General features: G+C 43.1%; 2 protein-coding genes across 4 annotated transcripts in view; both read left to right on the top strand.

The window, feature by feature from the left end:
- Nucleotides 1-9657, top strand: part of CARD10 (caspase recruitment domain family member 10) — a 188378-nt gene extending 178721 nt beyond the window's left edge. For 2 of the 3 annotated variants that reach the window (XM_030210306.1, XM_030210298.1), the window contains 3 exons: nucleotides 6307-6422; nucleotides 8541-8656; nucleotides 9054-9657. In XM_030210306.1, coding sequence (XP_030066166.1) covers nucleotides 6307-6422; nucleotides 8541-8656; nucleotides 9054-9261 — 440 coding nt within the window. In that variant the 3' untranslated portion in view covers nucleotides 9262-9657. Of the gene's footprint in view, nucleotides 1-6306; nucleotides 6423-8540; nucleotides 8657-9053 lie in introns of those variants that run through there. The other variant, XM_030210314.1, reaches the window with a different exon arrangement.
- A 9854-nt stretch (nucleotides 9658-19511) lies between these two features.
- MFNG (MFNG O-fucosylpeptide 3-beta-N-acetylglucosaminyltransferase) overlaps nucleotides 19512-24230 on the top strand; it is a 67743-nt gene continuing 63024 nt past the window's right edge. Inside the window, exon 1 of the mRNA XM_030210277.1 lies at nucleotides 19512-20248. Within this exon, the coding sequence (XP_030066137.1) occupies nucleotides 19946-20248 (303 nt within the window). The 5' untranslated portion in view covers nucleotides 19512-19945. The remainder of the gene's footprint in view (nucleotides 20249-24230) is intronic.

Below are 24230 nucleotides of genomic sequence, written 5' to 3'. Positions count from 1 at the left end.
AATATTCATGAGATAAAGATGCGCACATAAATCTTATAGCGCATAACTGAAAAGAGGGCATGGTTGTGGGAAGGGCATGGGCGGGCCAGGGGCATTCATTGAAGTGCACAAGGATTTACACCAGGTTTCAGTTGGTGTAACATTCAGTGACAGCAGATAAAGACCTGTACGGTCCATCCAGTCTGCCCAACAACATAAACTCATTTTACATGGTATGTGATACTTTATATGTATACCCGAGTTTGATTTGTCCTTGCCTTTCTGAGGGCACAGACCGTAGAACTCTCCCCAGCACTCTTCTTGTACTAAAAGTTCTGAAGCTAATGTCGAAGCCCCTTAAAATTTACACTGAAGCCCATCCATATCTATTCAGTCATGATCAGGGCGTAGGCCATAGAAGTCTACCCAGCACCGGTTTTGCTTCCCAATTACCGGTGTCACCACTCAATCTCCGCTAAGATTCCGTAGATCCATTCCTTCTAAACAGGATTCCTTTGTGTTTATCCCACGCATGTTTGAATTCCATTACCGTTTTCATCTCCACCACCTCCCGCAGGAGGGTATTCCATGTATCCACCACTCTTTCTGTGAAAAAATACTTCCTGACATTACTCCTGAATCTGCCCCCCTTCAACGTCAATTTATGTCTTATAGTTCTACCACCTTGAGGTTGAAGGGGGGCAGACTCAGGAGTAATGTCAGGAAGTGGTTGTTTACTGTTCTGGGATCTTGCCAGATACTTGTAACCTGGGTTTACCACTGTTGGAGACAGGAAGCTGGGCTTGATGGACCTTCGGTCTGTCCCAGTATGGCAATACTTATGTTCTTATTTAGCTAGTTTCTGACACGTTCAATCCATCAGAAATCAGTGGTTACCCTTATCCTAGTTTGAATATATTCCAGTTATGATCTGTTGGTATTTCACCTTTAGCTAGTTTCTTCCCGTTTGCAAATGGTATCTCTAAACTACATTTTTCGGAATTTGAAAAATCAGATTTTTATGCCATACCATATTACAAGTTTTAGCAAAACAAGAGGTGAATTATAGCTATCATATTTCCCATTTTGAGCTTGTTGGTAATATTCATTAAACAGCCTGACAAAGACTGTCCACTTGATGTAGCAGCAATATGTGCACCATGAAACAAAGGTACCTGTGTTCAGTTTCCAGGTCAGGTTTTCTTCTCCCTAAGTCAGCGAGTATAGGTAGGAGATACTGTAAACAGGGGTTCTCAACCTAGTGCTCAAGACACACCCAGCTAGTTAGGTTTTCAGGATATTGACAATGAATATATGTGAGAGAGATTTACTTACATGGCTTCTATTGTATTATTTATTTATTTTGATTTTGCTCACACCTTTTTCAGTAGTAGCTCAAGGTGAGTTATATTCAGGTACACTGGATATTTCTCTGTTCCAGGAGGGCGCACAATCTAAGTTTGTACCTGAGGCAATGGAGGGTTAAGTGACTTGCCCAAGATTAGAAGCAGCAGCAGTGGGATTTGAACTGGACACCTCTGGATTGCAGGACCAGTGCTCTAACCACTAGGCCACTCCTCCATAATGTAAATTATCTCTTGAATATTCATTGTGAATTTCTTGAAAACCTGATTGGCTAGGTGTGTCCTGAGGACTGAGTTGAGAAGCTCAGCTCTATAGTCTAGTTTTCAGGATATTCACAAGAATTCACATACAACGGAAGCCATACATGCACATCTCGCTCATGTATATTCACTGTGAATATCCTGAATACCAGATTAGCTGGGCATGTTTCTAGGACTGGGTTAAGAACCCCTGCTGAAGAAGCAGCAAGCACATCCCTGGAAAGGAGGGAGTCCAGTGATCATGCAGTGACCACATGTATCAACCAGACTGATGGCCTATGATCGAGAGGCACCAGAATGAACATTTTGAGGACTGTCTTTGCAATGACTGGGTGAGGTGAGTTGGAAGGAGGATGTAAAACATGAGAGAAAGCTTGTGATGTTCAGTTGGTCTGCATTTGCCTGGTTCTGATGTTATGTGTATGAGAAGCACATATGTCCTTTTCCAATCCTGTTGCACCTGCCCTTCTCTGCTTCCTAAAATATCAAGTACAAACGTTTGTGCAATCGCTTCCTCTATTTCCTGGAGTTATCTTTGGAAGGGTTTTTATCTGGTCTTGTTTCCTTATAAACTATATCTTGCACAGAACATAAAAAATTAAATAATTTCAATACTAAAACTGCAGCATTCAAGGCAATACTAACTGCTTGGTACTTGAGAGAGGAATTAAATATCTTATGTGATTTAATCCTCTTTACCAGTGGCAAGCACAATAACATCTGGCTATGAATTCTATAAGGAAGACCTTTTTGAAGAAATGTAATAGATAATCATGAGCATCACCACTCATAATTTTACTACTAATAATAATGCATAACTTAGATTGCGTCCTGGCTTCTGTTGGGAGCCTGTGCAACTCCACAAACACACTCAAATTTGTGGGCTGTATATATCAGCCATGGCGCTGTATTCAGTATGACCTGTACCTGTCTGATTAAAGACCTTGGAGCATCCAACATAGATAATCAAACATATAAACGGCGAGTGACCGTACTCACTTGCAAATGCGCAGTAGAAAATTCCCTCTCTGCCCCGCCCCCGCGTCAATACGTGATGACGGGGGCAGGACAGAGAGGGAAGTCTCTACTGGCATGCTGCAGACGTTGTAACCGCTCCCCCTCCCCCGGAATCACCGCCGCCCCTCCATCTTGCCCGAGCAGTGTGAACTTACATCACCATGCAGCAGCAGACACATCAGCAAAGCTGCCGTCGGGCTTCCTTCTCTTCCTTTGTCCCGCCCTCGCCGACGTTACGTCACACAAGGGCGGGACACAGGCAGAGAAGGAAGCCCGCCCTGACGGCAGCTTTGCTGATGTGCCTGCTGCTGCGTGCTGATGTAAGTTTACAGTGCTGCTCGGGCCGGGTGGAGGGGCGGCGGCGGCGACTCCGGGGGAGGCGGGGCGGCGCCGACCTCGGGGGGGGGGGCCTCAGAACCCCCCCCCATTCCAAAAGTAGCCCGTTTTCACGGGCTCAATGGCTAGTATTACAATAAACTATCCTGGATAGAATTATTTATAGATTGCTCTTAGTTTTTTCAGCATATAAAAAGACTTTTATACTAGAGATTTCACATAAGATGTAAAATGAGCTATCAAACTGCACCCCCAAAATCTTAGATCGAAACTCAAAGGTAAAAGTGTCTGTTTTGATGGTAAAACTGTTATCAGCCATATAAGCTTGATGGCCTACAGGATAACTATCACTCCTTGTTCAAGTCTTTTTCTTGTCTTCTCCTTTATACACTGCTGTCCTGGATAGATGAATATTCAAATTTCCATACATTAACAAGGAGTGGGGGAGGCTTTTCTTTTACCCTCCTTCTCTGCCTGTTCTTATAACTACTTTCTGTATTTGTTCCAAACATAAGAACATAAGTGTTGCCATACTGGGACAGACCGAAGGTCAATGAAGCCCAGTATCCTATTTCCAGCAGTGGCCAATCCTACTACTACTATTTAGCATTTTTATAGCGCTACAAGGTGTACGCAGCGTCACAAGTACCTAGGAAGACCCCAGAACAGTAAACAAACTTTATGCAGCTTATCCTATAAATAAGCAGTGGATTTTCCCAAGTCCATCTTAAGAATAGCTTATGGATTTTTCTTTTAGGAAGCTAGCCAAACCTTTTTTAAACCCTGCTAAGATATCTTATTTTACCACATTTTTCTGGCAATGAATTCCAGAGTTTAATTACACATTTTCTCCGGTTTGTTTTAAATTTACTACTTAGTAGCTTCATTGCGTGCACCTTGTCCTAGTATCTTTAGAAAGAGTAAACAAGTGATTCACATCTACCTGTTCCACTCCACTCAGTATTTTATACACCTCTATCATATCTCCCCTCAGCTGTTTGTTTTCCAAGCTGAAGAGCCCTTGCCTCTTTACCCTTTCCTCATAGGGAAGTCATCTCATCCCCTTTATCATTTTTGGCACCCTTCTCTGTACTTCTAATTTCACTATATTTTTTGAGATGTAGTGATCAGAATTGAACACAGTATTTGAGTTGCAATACAAAGGCATTATAACATTCTCAATTTTGTTTTCTCTTCCTTTCCTAATAATTTAAAACATTCTATTTGCTTTCTTAGCTTCAGCTGCACACTGAGCAGAGGGTTTCAACATATCATCAACCATGACACCTAGATCCCTGTCCTGGGCGGTGACTCCTGATGTAGAACCTTGCATCACGTAGCTATAGTTTGGGTTCCTCTTTCCCATGCTCGCATGGTGAAATAAAAGACAACAAGCAAGCTGCAGGTGATGCCTTTTTATTCGACTAACTTAGGGGATCTTTTACTAAAGCTTAGCTCGAGTTATCCACAAGAGGGTCCATAGGAATAAAATGGGCCCTGCTGTAGATACAGCAAGTTACAGTAAGTTAGTCGAATAAAAAGGCGTCATCTACAGCTTGCTAGTTGACTCTTATTTCCACATCTGTGGCCAATGCTCAAAATTCCGGCGCTATAGCGAACAGTGCCCTGGAATAGTAAACAGTGTAGAAAAATAGCTCTCCAATGCTCAACACTAACTGCATGCAAATAATATGCATGCTGTGAGACTGAAAGTAAGAGGGAGGAATGTGCCTGATGCATACATTGAAGAGTTTCATGCTAAATGCAGCACTTCTGTGCATGCAGCAGGCAAATCCAGAAGTGAAGCATACATTGGCGCCATTCCTCTATGCCTTTCAATATAAGCCTTTCATATTTTTATTTTCACTGAAGGTTTATATTTAAGTGCAGAAAACAGGCACCAATGTGTGCTTTCATTTTCGGCTTTGCTTGGACTCGCACACATGTATTTCTCACTCCCAGCGCTTAGAGGCTTCCAGAGGCTTCTTTCCACTTCCAAATTCAATTTTAAGGAGAAAATCATGGGAAGCCCTCTCTTCAATCACCCTAACGCCAGCTCCAAGCTGGTGTTAGGTTTCCAGCGGTAAGGGCGGCTTTGTTTTGTGTGCTGTTCTCTGAAAATTGGGGAGGGAATAGGAAATAACCTCATTAACATCCATTTGACTACATTTAAATACTATTTGCATTAATCTTTGGTGTGCTTTAAATACCATTTGTGCTTATCCTTGGTGTGCATGTTGTTTCCTGCGCTAGAGCCCCTCTGAACATTCTGCACAGATTAATGCTGGTGGCTCTAGCACCAGCGTTAGGTTCTGAGCGTTGGCCCACAAGTGGACTAACATAGCAGTCACAATTCTCTGTTCCAAACATAATGAAATTCTGAAATATGAAGAACTCTGGTACAATACACTCAATGTTCTGCTCTAGAATTCACCCCTACCAGCACTGGTATCTACTAAAACAGTTTGTAGCTCCTGAGCGAGAGGCCAGTGCACTCCGTGTGTATGTTAAATACCTTCTCTAATTTTAAATCAAACTGTCCTATCGTGAGGATAGAGGAAGGGAATGTAGCAATACAAACCTTTCTCTCCTAGCCTCTGACAGCTTCAAGTTAATGACTCTTGTGAGCAGCTTAGAGAGACCACAAGCTTGCATTTTTTAAGTATATATTGAAAGATGAGGAGAAAACCACTTACTAGCTACCAAGAGGCAGCTGAATTTGCTGGTCATGGCTTAAGCTCAGTGGGGGCTTCCAGTTCTCATCACTCACTTATAAGTACATAAGTAATGCCACACTGGGAAAAGACCAAGGGTCCATCGAGCCCAGCATCCTGTCCACGGCAGCGGCCAATCCAGGCCAAGGGCACCTGGCAAGCTTCCCAAACGTACAAACATTCTATACATGTTATTCTATACATATTCACTCTGGCCCTCTGCTTCCTGGCTGCTTAACCCCACAGAGATCTCAGTGCCCATTTTATTGTCATTCCTTTCTATTTTAAGCATGCACACACATATGCGCCAACATTTCAAAATGATTGGGTGTGCCAGGCATAATACAAATCGCCCCTCCCTAGACACAATGAAGGAATTTGCTCACTATTTAGAGTACTCAGTACCGACTGGCACCCACAGAGCTGGTTCCTATGTGCACACATAGCTTACCTAAACAGATATATTCAAATGTACAAACCTGTAATACTTTTCTAGCCTTAATGCTATTTGGACTTGCTGCTGTAGAGCCCCTTGGTGGTACTGGTTTCGCTTTTGTCTGTTCTCTGGTTGCTGATTGAGCATTGCTGAGTTGTGATGTGCACAGGGAGGCTGAATAATATGTTTTTTTCTTCAGAGGTCATCAGTGAGGAAGAGTTTCTTGGCTCTTGGAGGGTCATTCGTGTACAAAGTATCCCCCCAAACCAAACAGAATGTGTGAGGATCAGCTCCATTCAAGATGTCATGCAGCAGGTGTTTGATGCTGTGGTGGTGGTGGAGGAGTGGTGGGGCTTCACTGGGCTGGCAGAGTTGTGGTGGGGGGGAGGGCTTGAATAAATGGGATGAGGGGAGTACTCTGACTTGTTTGGGCCCCTGAAATTTAGACTAGCACTTACAACAATGATTGTTACATTTTCACACATAATTGCTAATTGGGCAATAACTGCCTAGAGATCCATGCTGAAATTCAGGCATATTCTATAACAACATGCGAAACTTAATTGGCTTAACAAGCTAATCAGTGTTGATAACAGCACTTAACAAGCAATAATGAGCACTAATTGGCAACAATTACAATTTACGCACACAAGCGTATTCTGTAAAGAACTGCGCCTAAATTCTAATGCGTGCAGTTGAAAAGGGGCGTGGCTATGGTAAGGAAATGGGCGTTTCCTGGGCATTCCAAAAAGTATGGACGTAGTTATAGAATATGGCCAAGTGTGCGTAAATCTATGCATAGGGATTTACACCACTTTTTTGTTGGTGTAAATGGAGACACATAGTTTTAGGCACTGGGATATCAACTAAGTGTATTCTATACAATGCCTAAATCTAGGCGCTGCTTATACAATATGCTTAGGCAGAAATGTTTACCGCGTGGATTTTTTAGGTGCCTTATATAGAATCTGGCCCTAAGTGCTATTGTATAAATTCAGCACACAACTTCCTTAGCGTATAAATGCGAGAGGACGAGTACAGGGGGAAGCGTATGGGTGGAGCATGTGCATGTCCAACATTTACACACATAATCTACAAAATCCTGTAAGTTATGCACTAAAGTGCCATATTTAGGTGTGTAAATGTCAGCCTTTTTATTGACTTGGCGTAAGTGGGCTCTTGTAAATGTGGGCGCATAGATGCCCACTTTTGCTAGTATTCAGTATCAGAATCTGGGCGCCCAGATCATGCTGTAGAATTAGCACTCAGCACGTTGCATCTAGGCACCAACCTCCAAATTCTTTATATGGTGCCCAAAATTGTACGCACAAATTTCCTATTTGCCCGCGCAATTTAATTGAACAATGAGCCAATTAGCACTAGTAATTGGGTGCTAACAATCAATTACTGGCACGAATTGTCAACTATAAGAATTGAAGCGTGCATCTTTCTAGTTGGTATTCTCCAAGATGCGCACGTAAATTTTCCGCACAAATCTAAAAAGGGTATGTGGCTATGGGAGGGGCTTGGGGGTTCCTAGAAGGCGCAGATCCCGGTGCTCAGCGCTATTCTATAAATGGCTCCCAACTTTGAGCGCTGTTTATAGAATAGTGCTTAGTGCTAATTTTTTTTTCTGTGCCCAAATTTGAGTGCCATTTACAGAATCTAGTTCCAAATTTGTGGTGGTCAGTTATAGAATTGACCCCATGGGGACTAGATTCCTTTTTGGTTTTGATGTTTTGTTTTGTTTTTTTTCTAGGGAATTTTGTAATTGTGAAAGCTGCTGGATTAACTGCCTTGAAAAGCAAATCCATCCATCCATTGAGTCACAAAATAAGTACAGCCTGCCCAGTGCTATGGCAAAGTACCCCATAGAGCCCTAGCATCATTTTGGAGGGACCACCTGTAAGGGTGAGGGGGTTCACTCAGTTCTTCATGTCTGTGCAGTATTTGGCCTTTCTATTGAGGCTGCCAGCACTGATTTCAGTTGGTGCTGAATAGTGCTACTGGTTTTGTGACATGTAGTCACCTGTCCATTGTACATTGCACTGAGGCCAGTGACTCATGTTAAAAAGGAAACCGAGGCGGCGTTCAGATGGAGATTAATTTTTTCCTCAATAGGGTTGCTGAGTTGTACCTAAGTTGAATGGTTTTGTAAATCTCTCCCAGTTCCCTTGAGCCATTTTGCTCCCCCCTCCCTTACCCCCAGAAAGGGTCAATCTATTAATAGACTGTATAAATAATTCTTTCACATCTCTTCTTCTCTCCAGCTCAGTAGTAAATTCACCAGCTCACAGCATTGTTATTGGAAAAATCCTAACACTTATGGTGCATCCGATTTGATGTTTTTTTTTAATGCCTCTGTTGGTAACTTTCATTATTTTTTCTCTCTCCATTCTAATAAGCAGATTATATTGGATTTTTTTTTTTCAGAATAAACACTGCCTGCTGGAGTTCGGAATGCAGGGTGTGAGGGATTTAATTAGCAATGATATTGTTCCCATCGTTATCCATGTCAGGGTGACAGAGAAAAACATCAAAAAGTTCAGGTAGGTATGAAAATACTTCCAGTTCCAAACGTGTATTAGGGAAGGGTGGATAAGCATGAGCCATAAGGGGGGAGCATACAGGAACTCTGTGTCCTGGTTGAATGTTGAATGCTAATTACAAGGGACCTGTGATGATAGATGGACCTGTGTTCGAGCCACAGTGAAATACATTGGATTTGATACCTTTTTGTTGAAGGGCACAGTAAAAAAAATGGATCATCCTATACCAGCAAGGGTTGTTTTCCCCACTCTGTCCCCCTCACAAATTGATACATGCAGCAGGGATCTTTTTAATTCATGTATCAATCTGAATGTCACATTTTCATATATCAGAAATTCTCTAGTCTGAATTAACTTGGAAATGTTGTTCATTTCTTGCCCCCTTTCTGGCTGTCAGGAGCCTGGCAACTGAACCAGAGCAGAGTGAGGTCGATATTCTGAGGCGGTGCCACCTGGAAAGTGAAGAGCTGACATGCTTGCCATATCCCTGTACCAGCCTGGAGCTCCACTCCTGGTCTCGAATTGAGGACCTTGTAAAAGGGATGCGAGGACGCATTTTCCAGGAGCAGGGGAAGATAGTATGGATCGAGCAGGATAAGCTATGAGCGGAGACACCAGTAGTCATCGTATTAAAATATTTCTTACTTAATGTGATTTCAGGGTGGGTGGCAGGGGGAGGAGGAGATAGCAGTGCTCTGTCAGGGTAGGACAAGGGACTATACAGAGACATCTTCTACCCTTTACCCTGGACTGTGTGTAGTATTTTGAGGAAGAGGTCCCCCTTCCTCCCAATGCAGCTGCCTCTGATCCTTGGGATTGCTCTGCTGGTTTAATGCAGTGTAATATGGACAGATGTTACAGTGGAGAATGGTGGTAAAAAGATACAGCTTCTGGTGGGAGGGGGAGTGATCTCCGAAGTGTGTTTTAACAGCCACAGCAATGTCTGCAGTGTTTGTAAAACCATGAACTCAGTGAACAGCCTCTGTGGTAAAAAAAAAAAAAAAACGATTGAAAATTAAACACTGTACACTAAAAAGCAGAACAGGAATTACATTTGGGTTTTGTTGTGTTCACTGAAGATTTTGAAAGTGTTTCCTCACCCCAGCTGCACAAAGGGAAGGGGTATAGATTTGATACCGCCTTTCTGTAGTTACAATCAAAGCAGTGTACATATTATATAGAGGTACTTATTTTGTACCTGGGACATTGGAGGGTTGTCACAAGGAGCTACAGCAGGAATTGAACCCAGTTCCCCAGCAGCTGCTCTAACCATTAGGATACTATGTCCCATTTTTTCTTCTCTTTTCTGGCTCTTTTCTATCTCTTTCATATTCTTTTGCTACTTGGCTATCAGCTCAGCAAGTGTGTCCTTGTGATGATAGTGAGTGAGTTGTACTGGTGTAATGAGGCCTAACTTTATTTTAGTAGGCCTCAGGTTAAGATAGGTTCTAGGCAGTGCGGATGTCGATACCACATCCAATTCTTCTCTCATTGGCCTATTCTGCCACTGAAGGGGTGGGTCTGACTCGGGGGGGGGGGATGGCCCTCCCCTTGGCGAGTAAGTCTGGAAACCCGTTTGATCCTTTCTTCCAGTGTTTGCTTTCTTCCCTAGTAAATTGTGCCTCACTCTTTTTTGCTGGTGGTCTTGAAAATTCACTAAGTACATTCTGTTTATGTTGTATCTCCATGTACACTACTCTGTGCACCCACTGTGAGGTCAATAATATAATTTGAAACGTCTTAGACATTTTCCAGTCTTACGTATATTCAGCGATGCTGTTCGTTTAGGTAGTGTTGCTGAATATCCGTGTATAATTTTAACCATCTCAGTTGAATGATCAAGTATTTTATATCATATTCATTGCTGGTTTAATCATGACTTGATAATGAGTGTGACTGTTGGACAGACTAGATGGACCGTTCAGGTCTTTATCTGCCGTCATTTACTAAGTTACTATGAATATTTCAAGTTATATCTGCTATTTGTGTGGCTGAACTAGATGCATGATTTATTTGCTGAGCAACTAAATATTGCCTCGTAGACATATAATTTATGTTTCAATATGTTTTTTTATTCAATTGAAGTGCAGCAACAAGAAACAAATAAATATATCCAGTTCATCATAACTCATTTCTTTTGCTTTCCCCCTTCCCTTCTCCTATTTTTCTCTCTCTCTTCTCTTTGGTTCAGCAGACTCCTCCCCTCCTCTGGGCTTCCAGCTCAATCAGAACTGGATTACAGTGCCATAAGCCTTCAGACACAATCACCTGCGTATTTTCTCCCATGTTATATAATGATCCGTATCATCTAGCTTAGCTATTGCAGAAACAATTGTAGGCCGGGGGCTAGAGATTATGGCTCCTTCCAGAACCTGGTATACTGGAACTCTTGGACAGCCTATTAGGAGTCAGAATGTGCTAAATGTTTTACAGATAGACCAGAGGTGGACAAGCTACAGCTCACAGGCTACGTCTTGCATATGGGAGGTGAATGACGACATAGGCAAATCGTCAGCCATGCATCCCTCCATCAAGAGGCAGCTCAAGGCCCTGTCATCCCCACCATGTCCAGCATCTCCCCTTCCCTTCCCTAGTCCAGCATGTCTGTTCTTCCTTTCCTCCTTCCCCTTTAGTGTCCAGCATTTCTCTTCTTCCCTACCTGCCCCCCCCCATGGTGTCCAGCATATCTTCCCCCCCCCCTCAAGTCTTCACCACTTTCTGATACCCTTGCTTCACTACCTGAGATGTTTAGTAGTTTCCCTCCCTTCCCTATACTCTCCAGGGCAGCGCTGGTGTGGCAGTCAGCATATATATATACACACACAGGCTGATATTCAGTCCTTGGGAGGCAGGCTGGCTAAGCGCCGCAGTCAGTGCTGAGGCTGGATATTCTAAGCAGGTTTAATAAAACAGGAGACTAACAGGCTTATTTTTGAAAGAGAAGGACGCCCATCTTTTGACACAAATCATAAGATGGGCGTCCTTCTCAGTGGGTCGCCCAAATCGGTATAATTGAAAGCCAATTTTAGGCGTCCTCAACTGCTTTCCATCGTGGGGATGACCAAAATTCAAGGGGGCGTGTCGGAGGCGTAGCGAAGCTGGGACTGGGGCGTGCCTAACACATGGGCGTCCTCGACCGATAATGGAAAAAAGAAGGGTGTCTCTGATGAACACTTGGATGACTTTACCTGGTCCTTTTTTTCTTACGACCAAGCCTCGAAAATGTGCCCTAAATGACCAGATGACCACCAGAGGGAATCGGGAATGACCTCCCCTTACTCCCCCAGTGATCACTAACCCCCTCCCACCCTCAAAACAATTTTTTAAAATATTTTTTGCCAGCCTATATACCAGCCTCAAATATTATACCCAGCTCCATGACAGCAGTATGCAGGTCCCTGGAGCAGTTTTAGTGGGTGCAGTGCACTTCAGCCAGGCGGACCCAGGCCCATCCCCCTCTACCTGTTACACTTGTGGTGGTAAATGTGAGCCCTTCAAAACCCACCAGAAACCCACTATACCCACATGTAGGTGCCCCCGTTCACCCCTAAGGGTTATGGTAGTGGTGTACAGTTGAGGGGAGTGGGTTTTTTGGGGGGGGGGGTTGGGGGGCTCAGCACCAAAGTTAAGGGAGCTATGCACCTGGGAGCAATTTCTGAAGTCCACTGCAGGGTGCCCGGTTGGTGTCTTCGCATGTCAGGGGGACCAGTGCACTACGAATGCTGGCTCCTCTCACGACCAAAGGGCTTGGATTTGGTTGTTTCTGAGATGGGCGTCCTCGGTTTCCATTATCGGCGAAAATCGGGGACGACCATCTCTAAGGACGACCATCTCTAAGGTTGACCTAAATTTTGCAATTTGGGCATCCCCAACCGTATTATTGAAATGAAAGATGGACGCCCATCTTGTTTCGATAATATGGGTTTCCCCGCCCCTTTGCCGAGACGTCCTGCAAAGACGTCCTCAGGAAACTTGGGCGCCCCTTTCGATTATGCCCCTCTAAGTGATGTCAACATGTTGAAGCCATCCCTATACACTCAAAACAGAGCAAACAGACCTCCTCCTTTCCAACTGAAACAGCTGTAGATATTTTACAGATGGACTATGCACAGGCAGTCCGTTATTCTAATAATCTTTTGCTATTGTGTTCAATATCGTTTGTAATTGTTTGGGCAAATGAAAATGGCAACAAGCTGATCTGCCTACTGCCAGCAAGCTCTGCCTGACATCCAGCTCATATAATGGGCTAGATACATCACTTTCTTTTCCTGTTTTATTACATCTCCATGGGATATTCAAGGCCGGGCCATTTCCAGTGGCAGGCATTGAATATTCGGGTTGTTTGGGCCAGCTTAAACTTAACCGGCCAAGTTAATATTCAGCATTAGCCGGCTAAATTTATAGCGGCCAAAGACAGGACTGCTATTCAGGCAGTCCAATTTGGCCACTAAACTTAGCTGACAAAGCGCTGAATATTCACAGCTAGCCAGTCATAGTGCACAATATAGTCAGCTGCAATGAGCTACGTGCAAATATTCAGTGGAGATAACCAGCTAGCTCGTGCTGAACATTAGCGCTTAGCCAGTTAAGTGCTATTTATCCAGCCAGGAGCAGTTACTAGCTGGTTAAATAGCTTGAATATCGGGGAGACTGTGTTTAAAAAAAAAACCACAACAGTAGAATTGCTTGTGCTTGTTGAACTGGTTACTGGCCTCCAGCCAAACAGCACTATGATGAGTTTGGACACTTTAAAGCAGAGATGACCACAAAAGACTGCTAGTCATCACATGGGAAACTTTACATTGGGATGACTGTCTACTGAATTGATAACTCAAACTAAACAGAGAAAAAAAACAAATTCCTGGTCCTATCCAGTCTGCACAACACCACGGTTCACCAAAATTTCATAATCAACAATCAAACATACGAATTCAAAACACAACTGAAAATACTGGGAATTATTCTAGACATCTATCAATGGACAATCAGTATCAGCAGTAACATCAAAATGTTTCAGAACACTTTAGAACCTTAGAAGGATAACAGACTATTTTCCCAAACAATCATTCCGGATAATGGTACAATCAACGATACTAGTAGAGGCTGAACAAGGACGAATCCACCACTGGAGATATTATCTAACAATCTTTTATTGATGCAGATAAAGAAGGGACCTGACACGGTCCGTGTTTTGGTGCGTACTAGCACATACATCAGGGGTCAAATAATAAACTCTATGAATAAAAAGATGAATAAAACATCTATATTACTGTTTGAAAATACACAATATGCTTAAAAACATCTAAACAAATGAATAATAACCAAATACCAACAAATAAATAATAATAAAAAATGAAAATAAAACAATTATAAATATATATAATAAAGAAAAAGTCTCAGTTAAAAACCATGGCATAATATACTTTAATTGTACAAAAATTGAAAATAAATTAAAAATAAGTTATATAATACAATGCTGATGTTGTAAAAGAATAAAACAAGTATAGATCATACATATATAGTATTGTTACCAAATATACTGAAAGCAGAGGGTGAAGTTTGAGAATGCTTATGCAAAGATGAATCAAAATTATGAAAAATTATCTGCATCAATAAGACTGTTGGATAATATCTCCAGTGGTGGATTCGTTCAGCTTTTGTCTGCTGTAATTTTCTGTCGTAGAGGGATTCTGTGCTTTGTCTTTTGAAAATCAACGATATTATCACAATTAGACTACTGTAATATGGCATACACAGGGTGTAAGGAAAGCACACTACACTCACTATAAACCATCCAAAACACAGCAGCAAGATGATTTTCAAAAACTCAAAATACTACTCGAATCATTACACTGGTTGCCAGTCAAAGCAAGACTAATCTTCAAAGCCAACACCCTCATTTTCAAAATACTATTTGGAATGGTACCTGGATACATGCAAGGCATGATAGAACTAACCACCAATAAACGCAAGCCCAGAAACCAGAAGCTACCTACTTCTTTACCTACCCAACTGCAGAAACATAATGTACAGAACCATCTACACAGCAGGATTCAACTACCTGGGATCGTTACGAAAAGCCATCAGACACATCTATAACTATCTTCAGTTCAGAAAAGAACTCAAAAAATTCTATACCTAACCATGCAAGCCACTTAGGTCCTCTTTTAAGTCAAAATTGTAAAACATTCTTGTAATTTTACAGTAAATTGTAAGCCACTTTGAACTGAAACTTGCTTTTGGATGGTAGTGGGATACAAGAATGCATAAATAAATAAATAAAGTTTGTTTTCTGCATAACTCTGTCAAAACATGGCCACTTTAAATATAATTTGGAATATATCATCCTGAATAAATTTGCAATAAGCCTACACTCATGCTGGCCATCTCACCAAATGATGTCACCACCACCTAGCAATTATCATAAATGATACACATGGAAGCCATTTTACTTCAAACCATATAGTTGCCATTGTTTTTAGTCAGAAGGATCAGATTCTTATTAAGAATTTCTATCTGGAGAAAGGTTATGGCTCTCATAGACTGGTACATGATTTTCCAGAAAAGAGGTGGGAGAGGGTAACCAAAGAATATGTTTTGAAGAAATTGTGAGAAAGGGGCTCAACTGATTGCAAGTCAGGAAGTGGCAGGGCCTGATCAGTTCATACTGAAGAAAACATTGCAACAGTTGAAGAACTTGTGTGAGTCATGAGGATGCACCTAAAACTCACAAGTCATTCATCAAACTAGTCGAGCAACTAGCATTTCACAGTCAATGGTGTTTCAAATCATCCACAGTGATCTTGATCTACAGTGTCTTAGGCGGAGATGAGCACAACAGATAAGAAGATATGACACAGCAAGGTCCCCCCGCATGCTGTTAATTTTATTTGGTTTACGGATGAGAAATGTTTTGTGGTTGAGCCACCTATCAACATCCAAAATTACCAACTTTACTCACCGACTGCAGTGAAGAAGCATGATATTGCTGCTGATCATCTTCTACGTACTCACTCAACGTTCAGTAAATTGGTCATGGTCTCCATTGGAGTGTCCAAAATGGGATGCATGAAGCTTTTCTTTGTTGATCCAGGTGCAAAGATTAATGCCAAGTACTATCGTGAACTGTAGCTATCACATCAACTGCTACCAGCTATTCAGTATATCGCTGGCAATACTTATGTTTCAGCATGACAGTACATCTGCTCATCGTGCTTCTGAAACCATCCAGCTACTGCAGAGAATGACTCTGGATTTCATCTCTTCAGACTTGTGGCCCCTTAACAGTCCAGACCTGAACCCTGTTGATTACAAGATTTGGGGGTCTTATGCAGCAGCATGTTTATGAAAGGTTGATTCATGACACTGATGACCTCAAGTAGTGTCTGACTGAGGAATGGGCCAACTTGAGTCAGGGTGTCATTGATGCTGCATTTGATTAGTGGAGAAAACCAAGTATGTGAACGTGCCAGCAGGGTCCATTTTGAACCGGGTGGGGGATACATGGAATGCCCACCCACGGGAGGTGGTGATGAAAACGGTAACGGAATTCAAATGCGTGGGATAAACACAAAGGAATCCTGTTTAGAAAGAATGGATCCATGGAATCTTAGCGGAGATTGGGTGGCAGTACCTGTAATTGGGAAGCAAAACCAGTGCTGGGCAGACTTCTATAGTCTGTGCCCTGAGTGTGACTGAATAGAAATTGATGGGCTGGAGTGTAAATTTTAAGGGTCTTCGACATTAACTTCAGAAACTTTAGTACAAGATCAGTACTGGGCAGACTTCTACGGTCTGTGCCCTAAAAATGGCAAGGACAAATCAAACTCGGGTACACATATAAAGTACTGCATACCATGTATAATGAGTTTATCTTGTTGAGCAGACTGGATGGACCACACAGGTCTTTATCTGCCATCATTTACTATGTTATTGTGATTAGCCAACCCTTTAGTTCATCTAGCCCTGTGTCACTATGATGCAATGGCTGAAAGTGCCTCCCACCCATGCTTCCACTGTCTCTGCTGCATTCTCATCCCCACTAAAGCTGGATTCAGAAACCCAGCTTACATCTTCTATGTGAGAGTGCACAGTACTGCAGCTGAATCACTTTTTTTTTCAGTAATCAGCTTCTGTAGCTTTGTCTGTTTATGGCCATACTTGAGAGCTCCCTTGCTGTCCAGTTACACAGCCGAGCTCTCTATTTCTATGTCTCTCTTATGGAGAGCTTGGATAAGGAATGGTTTTGCATGTGAGTGTATGGGTTGCACTCCTCTTGGGTGAGCCTTTGGTAGATGTTGTAAAGGGAGACTACACTGTCCCCCCAGATTTCCAGAACCTGTGTAGCTCTCACCAGTATCTTTCATTCAAAGCTGTGCTCCCTCCCCCCCCCCCTCTCTCATTACCTCTTCATTCCAGAAGCTGCTTACCATCTGCGCCCAGCTCACTTGCTATTCTGCAGAGGAACAAAGGCTGAACCCAGCACAACAGGAGATGCTGGGGGCACACCCGGGACTCCCAGAGGCATAGGTGGCCAGGATCACCTTACCATAGAAACAGAGCAGGTTTTCAAAGAGTGACTTGGGAGCAAGGAGCCAGGACAATGTGGATCTGAAATTTAACCTCTCCATTTTGTCTCTCCCACTCTTTCTCACCCATTCGTTTTCTGAACCTTTTTAAAGAGAGAGAGAGAGAATTATCCCAGGGGCATCCATACAAAAGAGACTTATTTCAGAGAGAAAGGAGAAGGACACAGAGGAAAAGATAAATTTGGGGAAGGACAGAAATACACACACACACTGAGAAAGAGAGACAATCATGAGTATGAGGAGAGAGAAGCGAGGGGGGAAAGATGGGGTGAGGGGTGAAAAAGCATGAGAGGCAAAATAGGATAAGATTGGGGGGGGGGGGGGGGGTTAAAAAGAGTTGAACAGTCTGCAATGCTGCTGCTCGATGTTTCTGGTATGTAGATTCTTCCAGCCCCGCTCCTCTGACCCTCAGGGAAATGGGAAAGCAATTGGAAGCACTGCTGGCTGTAAGAGCTGGCATCCATCACCTCCAGCAAATCGGAGCTTGGAATTTATTACCGAGCAGTCTGGGCCAAACAATTCTTAGAGCATAAGCGGCAGGAATGGGGGAGGTGTGGGTGAAACCGTGACAGTAGGAAGCGGTGTCCTGGCATCAGTAAATCAATTTCTCTGCTCTGCATTGCTGCTACGTCTGTCTGTCTGAAGCAAGCAGGGGAGGGAGCAGTGTTACTGACAGGGGGCAGGAAGGATGGGGAGTGGTGCAGGGAAACCTCTGTGAATCATCACTGTGCACAGTGGCCTGGAGTAAACTGCTGCTGACTCCAGAGCATAAAGAACGTTTCGCCATGGTCGAAAACTAATTATAGAGGGACATTTACAACAAATGGAAAGAAATGTAGGCAAACATTAACCTCAAGTGAGGGGTGTAGGTCAGGATAGAGAGAGAGAAACACTCATTTGCAACTCTGCTGTGCACCACCTCCCTCCTATTTTCCTGTAGGGTAACGTGTTCCATGTAGAGAATCCAGCCAGGCATGGAGTAATTAACAATAAGAATTTATATTAGGCGCAAAAGACCAATTACAAAGGGCCTATGGCGTGTACTTGCAGCAGTAAAGAGCCATTTAGATGTGGCTGGGATGGCGGTCTATGTGTACATCTATGTACAGTGCAAGACATACAGCTTGAGGGCCCCACGTTCTGTCTTTTAAACTTTAAAGAAAGAAATAAAGGTCAACAAATAGGTTGTAGGTAATTTTTTTTTTTTTTTACTGGTCTCTTTTTAGCCAACCTTTCCAAAGAATACTTAAGGCAGGTTACAGCATTATTAGAATTCAGACACAGTAAATCCCTGCTGAAAAAAAGCTTACAGTCTAGGGTAGCTGAGGCAAGGCTATATAAAATATAGTATTTTTTTCACACAACACATAATTAAACTGTCCAATCTGTTGCCGGAGAACGTGGTCAAGGATACTGGCACAGTAGTTTTTTCTTCTTTCTTTCATTTTTGTGTTTTAAATGCGTGTTAACTTTTGTCTTTTCAGTAGTCACTGGCAGTAAGTTACATTGGGGTACGCTAGATATTTCCCTGGAGGGTTTACAATCGAATTTTGGATTTAAGAGAAGTTTGGACAAATTGCTGGAGGAAGTCTATAAAATAATTATTGACCAGGCATATTTGCACTAGTCATCACCTATCCTGGGAATGAGATCAGAAATAGATGCACTTTTTGGGCTTGGTCGGGTACTTGTGACCCAAGATAGCCACTGATGGTGGCTTAGTCTTATGATTTCCACAAGACCTGTCTGTGGGGCAAGTGAGGTTTGAGTCAGGCTCAAACTTCGAGACCCTTGAACAGTTTTAACAACAATTTAAAATGTTAATCGATTTTTCTTTTGTTATGTTGTGTTGTACAAAGTAATAATATCTGGTAAACTAATTTATTTGGGTCTCAGAGTGGGGAGGGATGATTTTCAGCGTTAATATTAAAATGAAAAAGAAAGAGAAAGAAGCACGGTTGGTAAAAACGAAATAAAAAATACTGAAAGCGTCGTCAGGGGAGTAGTGGACTGCTACTTCTATTTAATAAATGATTTGCTTGCTGCCTTCATCCTCGCCTCTCTTTGTATACCTCGTGGCCCTGGGGCGGCTCGCTCACACGCAGGCTACAGCTGCAGCCACGCGCCTCGGCAGCGCTGATTGGCTGGCGGGGAGGGGGGCGGGAGATATGATAGCAGGTGCACAGAGAGGGTCACGCACGGTGGGTGCATCAATAGGCTGCCAACTGGGTGGCTCTTGTACTACACGCTGGGCTGGGGAGATCTTTTACCTGCACTCTGTAACTCTTTCACCTGCCCCTGCTTTCAGCTCATGCCCGTGTTCTGTTGTACAGCCATCTGGGGCGATCGTGTCTGTTTTCTGTCCTGCTGCTCTCAGCATCTGCTCTCTTAGGGGAGGGAGAGGGGGTTTCCACTTTCAGGCAACTCTGCTTCTCTTTTTACCCTTTCTGGCTGCCTCGGTTACCACTTTTCATTCATTTCCTTTATTATCTTGCAGCAACTTTTTTTGTGTGTGTAACTGCCTCCCAACTGCTGGATACCAGGTGGCATCCTAATTCCGGGGGAGGGAGTGGGGGATCTGTTTCTTTTCGGTGCTGTCAGAGCAGTTGTGTGTGGGGGAGGTGTGATCTGTCTCCCCTCCCCAGACCCTTGCTCAACTGGGGGGATTTCAGATCTGGAGCTCTGCTCAGTCCCAGTTGAGATGCGCCGGGTACACAGCAGGCTCTGGGGGGCTTTGTTCACTCTCGGCTGCGTGCTTCTTCTGTCTCTGGGGCCCCAACCTGAGACGGGTCACCCAGAAGAAGGGTTTGAAAGCTCAAAGCTGCAGAAACGTGGACTCCTGCAGGGAATTAGAGGGGATCCGGAGCAGAGGCCCAGCCAGCTTCCTCCTCCACGGGGCCTGGAACTCCAAGATATCTTTATTGCTGTCAAAACCACCGAGAGATTTCATCAGTCCCGGCTGGAAATCCTGCTAGACACTTGGATATCCCGGGCGATGGATCAGGTAAGAGGTGAAAGATGCTGCAAGCTCCAGTAGCTGCCACCAGGCGTTAGGAGTGCTGTTCTGTGTTATCTCTGTTCAATTGAGCAGGTGGAGCTGATATACAGCCTGCAGGTGTTTTAAAGGCAGGGGAATGGTACTGGATGCGTCTAACGCCAGCAAAATACTAACACAACAAAAATGAGGTGGAGAGGGCCCAATGTCAAGAGATCAGTCGCCACACGCAAGGGTAAGATGCTCCAAAACAAATGATCTCTTCACACTGGGCCCTCTCCACCCCATTTTTGTTGTGTCCGATTGCTGTGGAGAGTGTGAACCCCGCTCTGTTTCTCTGTGCCAGCAAAATACTGGTCATATTCCTTCGGAGGGAAGGTAAAATGATCGTAGTGTCAGAACGGGCGACAGCTGATGTTCCTCCTAAGGAGCAAGTGTATGGTAATGCCTGGATCCTGCTGCTCCAATGTGACCCAAAGGAAAACCGAGTATCTGTGTGTAACATAGTTTTTCCTCTCTTTTATTACTTTGGCAACGCATGTAGGGATTATCATGCCAACAGAGTCTCCTGAGCCTGAATAAAAGAAGAGATTAAAACAAATAAGAGACAATTTGCCAGTTTCTTTCCCATATCTGGCTCAGACTTCTTCCATTTATTTTAAATTAAAAATTTCAGCCCCTGAAGCTCTTTCTCTGTATCATTCTTTATTAGAGCAGACTGCCCCACCAGTTAAGGAGATTAACAGAACAGGACCTCCCTGGCCCCACACATGGGCTCAAATGAGGTGTTCTGTTCACTCAGCCCCCATGTGACATCCTCTGTTTACTCCAGGGAGCATATGGTGCATCCAGCTTGAGTATTTGCAAAACTGTTTTTTATCAGATCGATGTCTGTTGGGATAAGAATAGTTATATCATCTGCATAAGTATAAGATTTATAACTAGCTGCTTTTAATTTATAACCCAGAAATGCCTTAAGAACATTAAAAATGACTGGGGACAAAGGAGAACCTTGGGGGACCCCACAGACCGCATCTCAGGCACAGACAGCTCCTTGTGACTCTGGGCAAGTCACTTAACCTTCCATTGCCCCAGGTACAAATAAGTACCTGTATACAATATGTAAGCCGCATTGAGCCTGCCATGAGTGGGAAAGCGCGGGGTACAAATGTAACAAAAATAAAGTAAAAATCCCAACTCTGCAAATATTCAACTTCACAGAATAGGATCTTGCAGACAAAAAACCTTGCAACCAATTTAGAACATTCCCTGTTAAACTGATATTGCTCAAGATATTTAATAACGAAGTATGATCTACAAGGTCAAAGGTGCTAGACAAATTGAGTTACGTTATACGAGCTTTTTTTTCCCCTTACTCAACAGAGTATATCAATTGAATATTAAGGTACATATTAAGTTCGGGCTGCCACAGGAGGAGGTGAGAGACAGCAGTGGCAGGCTTGACAAGGGCAGGGTGGGCTCTTGATCATGTTGGAGCCATGTCCCCTCCCCTCCAAATTCTGCCACCCTAGTCTACCTAGTGGTTGGGCTAGCCCTGGTGAGACAGCTTTATTAGACAAAACTGAAAGGGAAGTAGGGAAGGAAGACAATTCCACAGTATCCACAAGAGGTGACAGTGCCATGGCAGTATTGTGCTACATGGGATCAAAAACAAAAATGTAACCATGTAAATGATGCCCATCTCTTTACAATATACAGGCTGGAGTGCTTTCAGGCAATTGTACAATTATTTAAAAAAAGCCTCAGGCCCAATATTCAGCCTGCAGCGGGCAGCACATTTGGTATCTGCTGCCGGAGTTACTACTACTGCTACTTATCATTTCTATAGCGCTACAAGGCATACACAGCACTGTACATCATACATAAAAAGACAGTCCCTGCTCAAAGAGCTCACAATCTAAGTAGGACAGACAAACAGAACAACTAAGAGGTAAGGGATTTAAAGAGGAGGGGGATAAAAGGGTACAGGGCAAGTGAGTAGTGGTTAGGAGTCAAAAGCAGCATTAAAGAGGTGGGCTTTTAGCCTGGATTTGAAAATGGCCAAGGATGGGGCTAGACATAAAAGGTCGGGAAGTCTATTCCAGGTGTGAGGTGCAGCGAGATAAAAGGAACGGAGTCTTGAATTAGCAGTAGAAGAGAAGGGGACAGACAAGAGAGATTTATCCACAGAACGGAGTACCCGAGGGGGGGCGTAGGGAGAGACAAGAGTGGAGAGGTACTGGGGAGTGGTAGAGTGAATGCACTTATAGGTCAGTAAGAGAAGTTTGAATTGAATGCAGAAACGGATAGGGAGCCAGTGAAGTGACTTCAGTTAAACCTAGATATTCAATGCCGGGGCCATATCCGCCAACCAGCATTGAATACCCGGGTTTATTTTGGCTGCTAAAAAGTTAGCCAGCTATGCCGATATTCAGCGCTAACCAGTTAACTTTTTAGCGGTCAAAGATAGGTCTGCTATTTAAGCGGCTTATTTTGATTGCTCAACATATCCAGTTTGGCGCTGCATACCTGTGCCTAAATGCCCATGTCATGCGATATAGCCATTCAGTGGGAGATAACTAGTTATCTCCTGCTGAATATCCACAGTTAGGTGCTCAATTGCAATTTAACCAGCCAGGAGCCGTTCCTGGATGGTTAAATAGTTTTGAGTATCATATTGTGCGGTATTTCTTTTGCATTTACTCATGATTTGTTGTTTTTTTTTTCCGTTTTATAACCGCTACTGACACGTGTACTATGATTATTTATACATCCCTGTGTGTTCACTCTGCAACACTGTTGCAATTACACCCTAGGGAGCTCTGTTGGTTAGCTGTTTTCAGGACATGGCTTGGCTAAACTGTGATTGGTTGGTGATGCTGTTTAATGGCATAACAGTATAAAATAAAAATCAAATTCAGACAAATTGCAACTCATCTGTCCCCTAGGCTCTCCAGATCCTGCTTGCTGGGGACATTATAACACATTTCTCAACAGCTTGAATCTCTTAATGTTTGGCCTTGAGTCTCATTCTGTCCAAGGGATGCCTCAATGGCTAGGCAAAGCAATTTTGGCGCTGGATTGGCTGAAAACAGTATTGGAAGTCAATCATTCTGAAATCCTAGAGCTTTTCAACCCATGAAATTGCTCTGTCATATGCCTGGAGTTTTCAGTCATCTCCTTGAAGGGTTTAGTATAAATGTTGATACTCTGGTAGCCTCTGACCTTATTATATTTAAGGATTTCAGAAAGCAATTTTTCAAACTATTTTCTCAGATTTCCTTAGAAAGCTTTTTCTTTTTTTAAGTGCATGTTTAATGAGAATATTAAATAATCTTGTATGAGGCACTCTGTATATTGATCTCTCTACCACTGAATATCAATATTTATTGTCTCTCTAGAGGAAAATATTAACCTTTGTTATGATGTAATCCATATTTGACCCTCTGGCAAACAAGCCTTGATGTTGGCTTGCAGAAAACCCACTTCTAGTCATGTAGACCATGGGTTCTTGATCCAGTCCTCGAGACTCTCCCAGTTAATTAGGTTGCCTGGATATCCACAATGAATATGCATGAGACAGATTTGCATTCACTGTCTCCCTTGAAGGCGAATCTGTTTCACGCATATTCATTGTGAATATTCTGAAAACCTGAGTGGCTGGGTTGAGAACCCGTGCACAAGATTACACCGCCCCCCCCCCCCCCTCTTGTCTCTCTTCCTCTTCTCCAGATGCTAGTGATTGCAAAAACCTGGCAGCCAGTTATAAACCAGTTTTCTGATATGCATATCTAATACCTGATAAAACCTGTGCCTAATGTTAATGTTTTTACACTCTCCCGAAAGTACACAAGAGGTTGACAGATTCACCAGGGAGGCCGATAGTATCCAGCAGAGGGTCCTTGTTGGAGACATTATCTGTTTATGTAGACATGTTTTTACGCCCTCTGGTGAAGCATACTAAATATTACATCAAAGATACTACAGATTT

The sequence above is a fragment of the Microcaecilia unicolor genome, chromosome 1 (assembly GCF_901765095.1).
Source record: "Microcaecilia unicolor chromosome 1, aMicUni1.1, whole genome shotgun sequence".
Lineage (NCBI taxonomy): Eukaryota > Metazoa > Chordata > Amphibia > Gymnophiona > Siphonopidae > Microcaecilia > Microcaecilia unicolor.
Note: the sequence above shows the minus strand (reverse complement) of the source record. Positions and strands in the feature narration are given on the sequence as shown.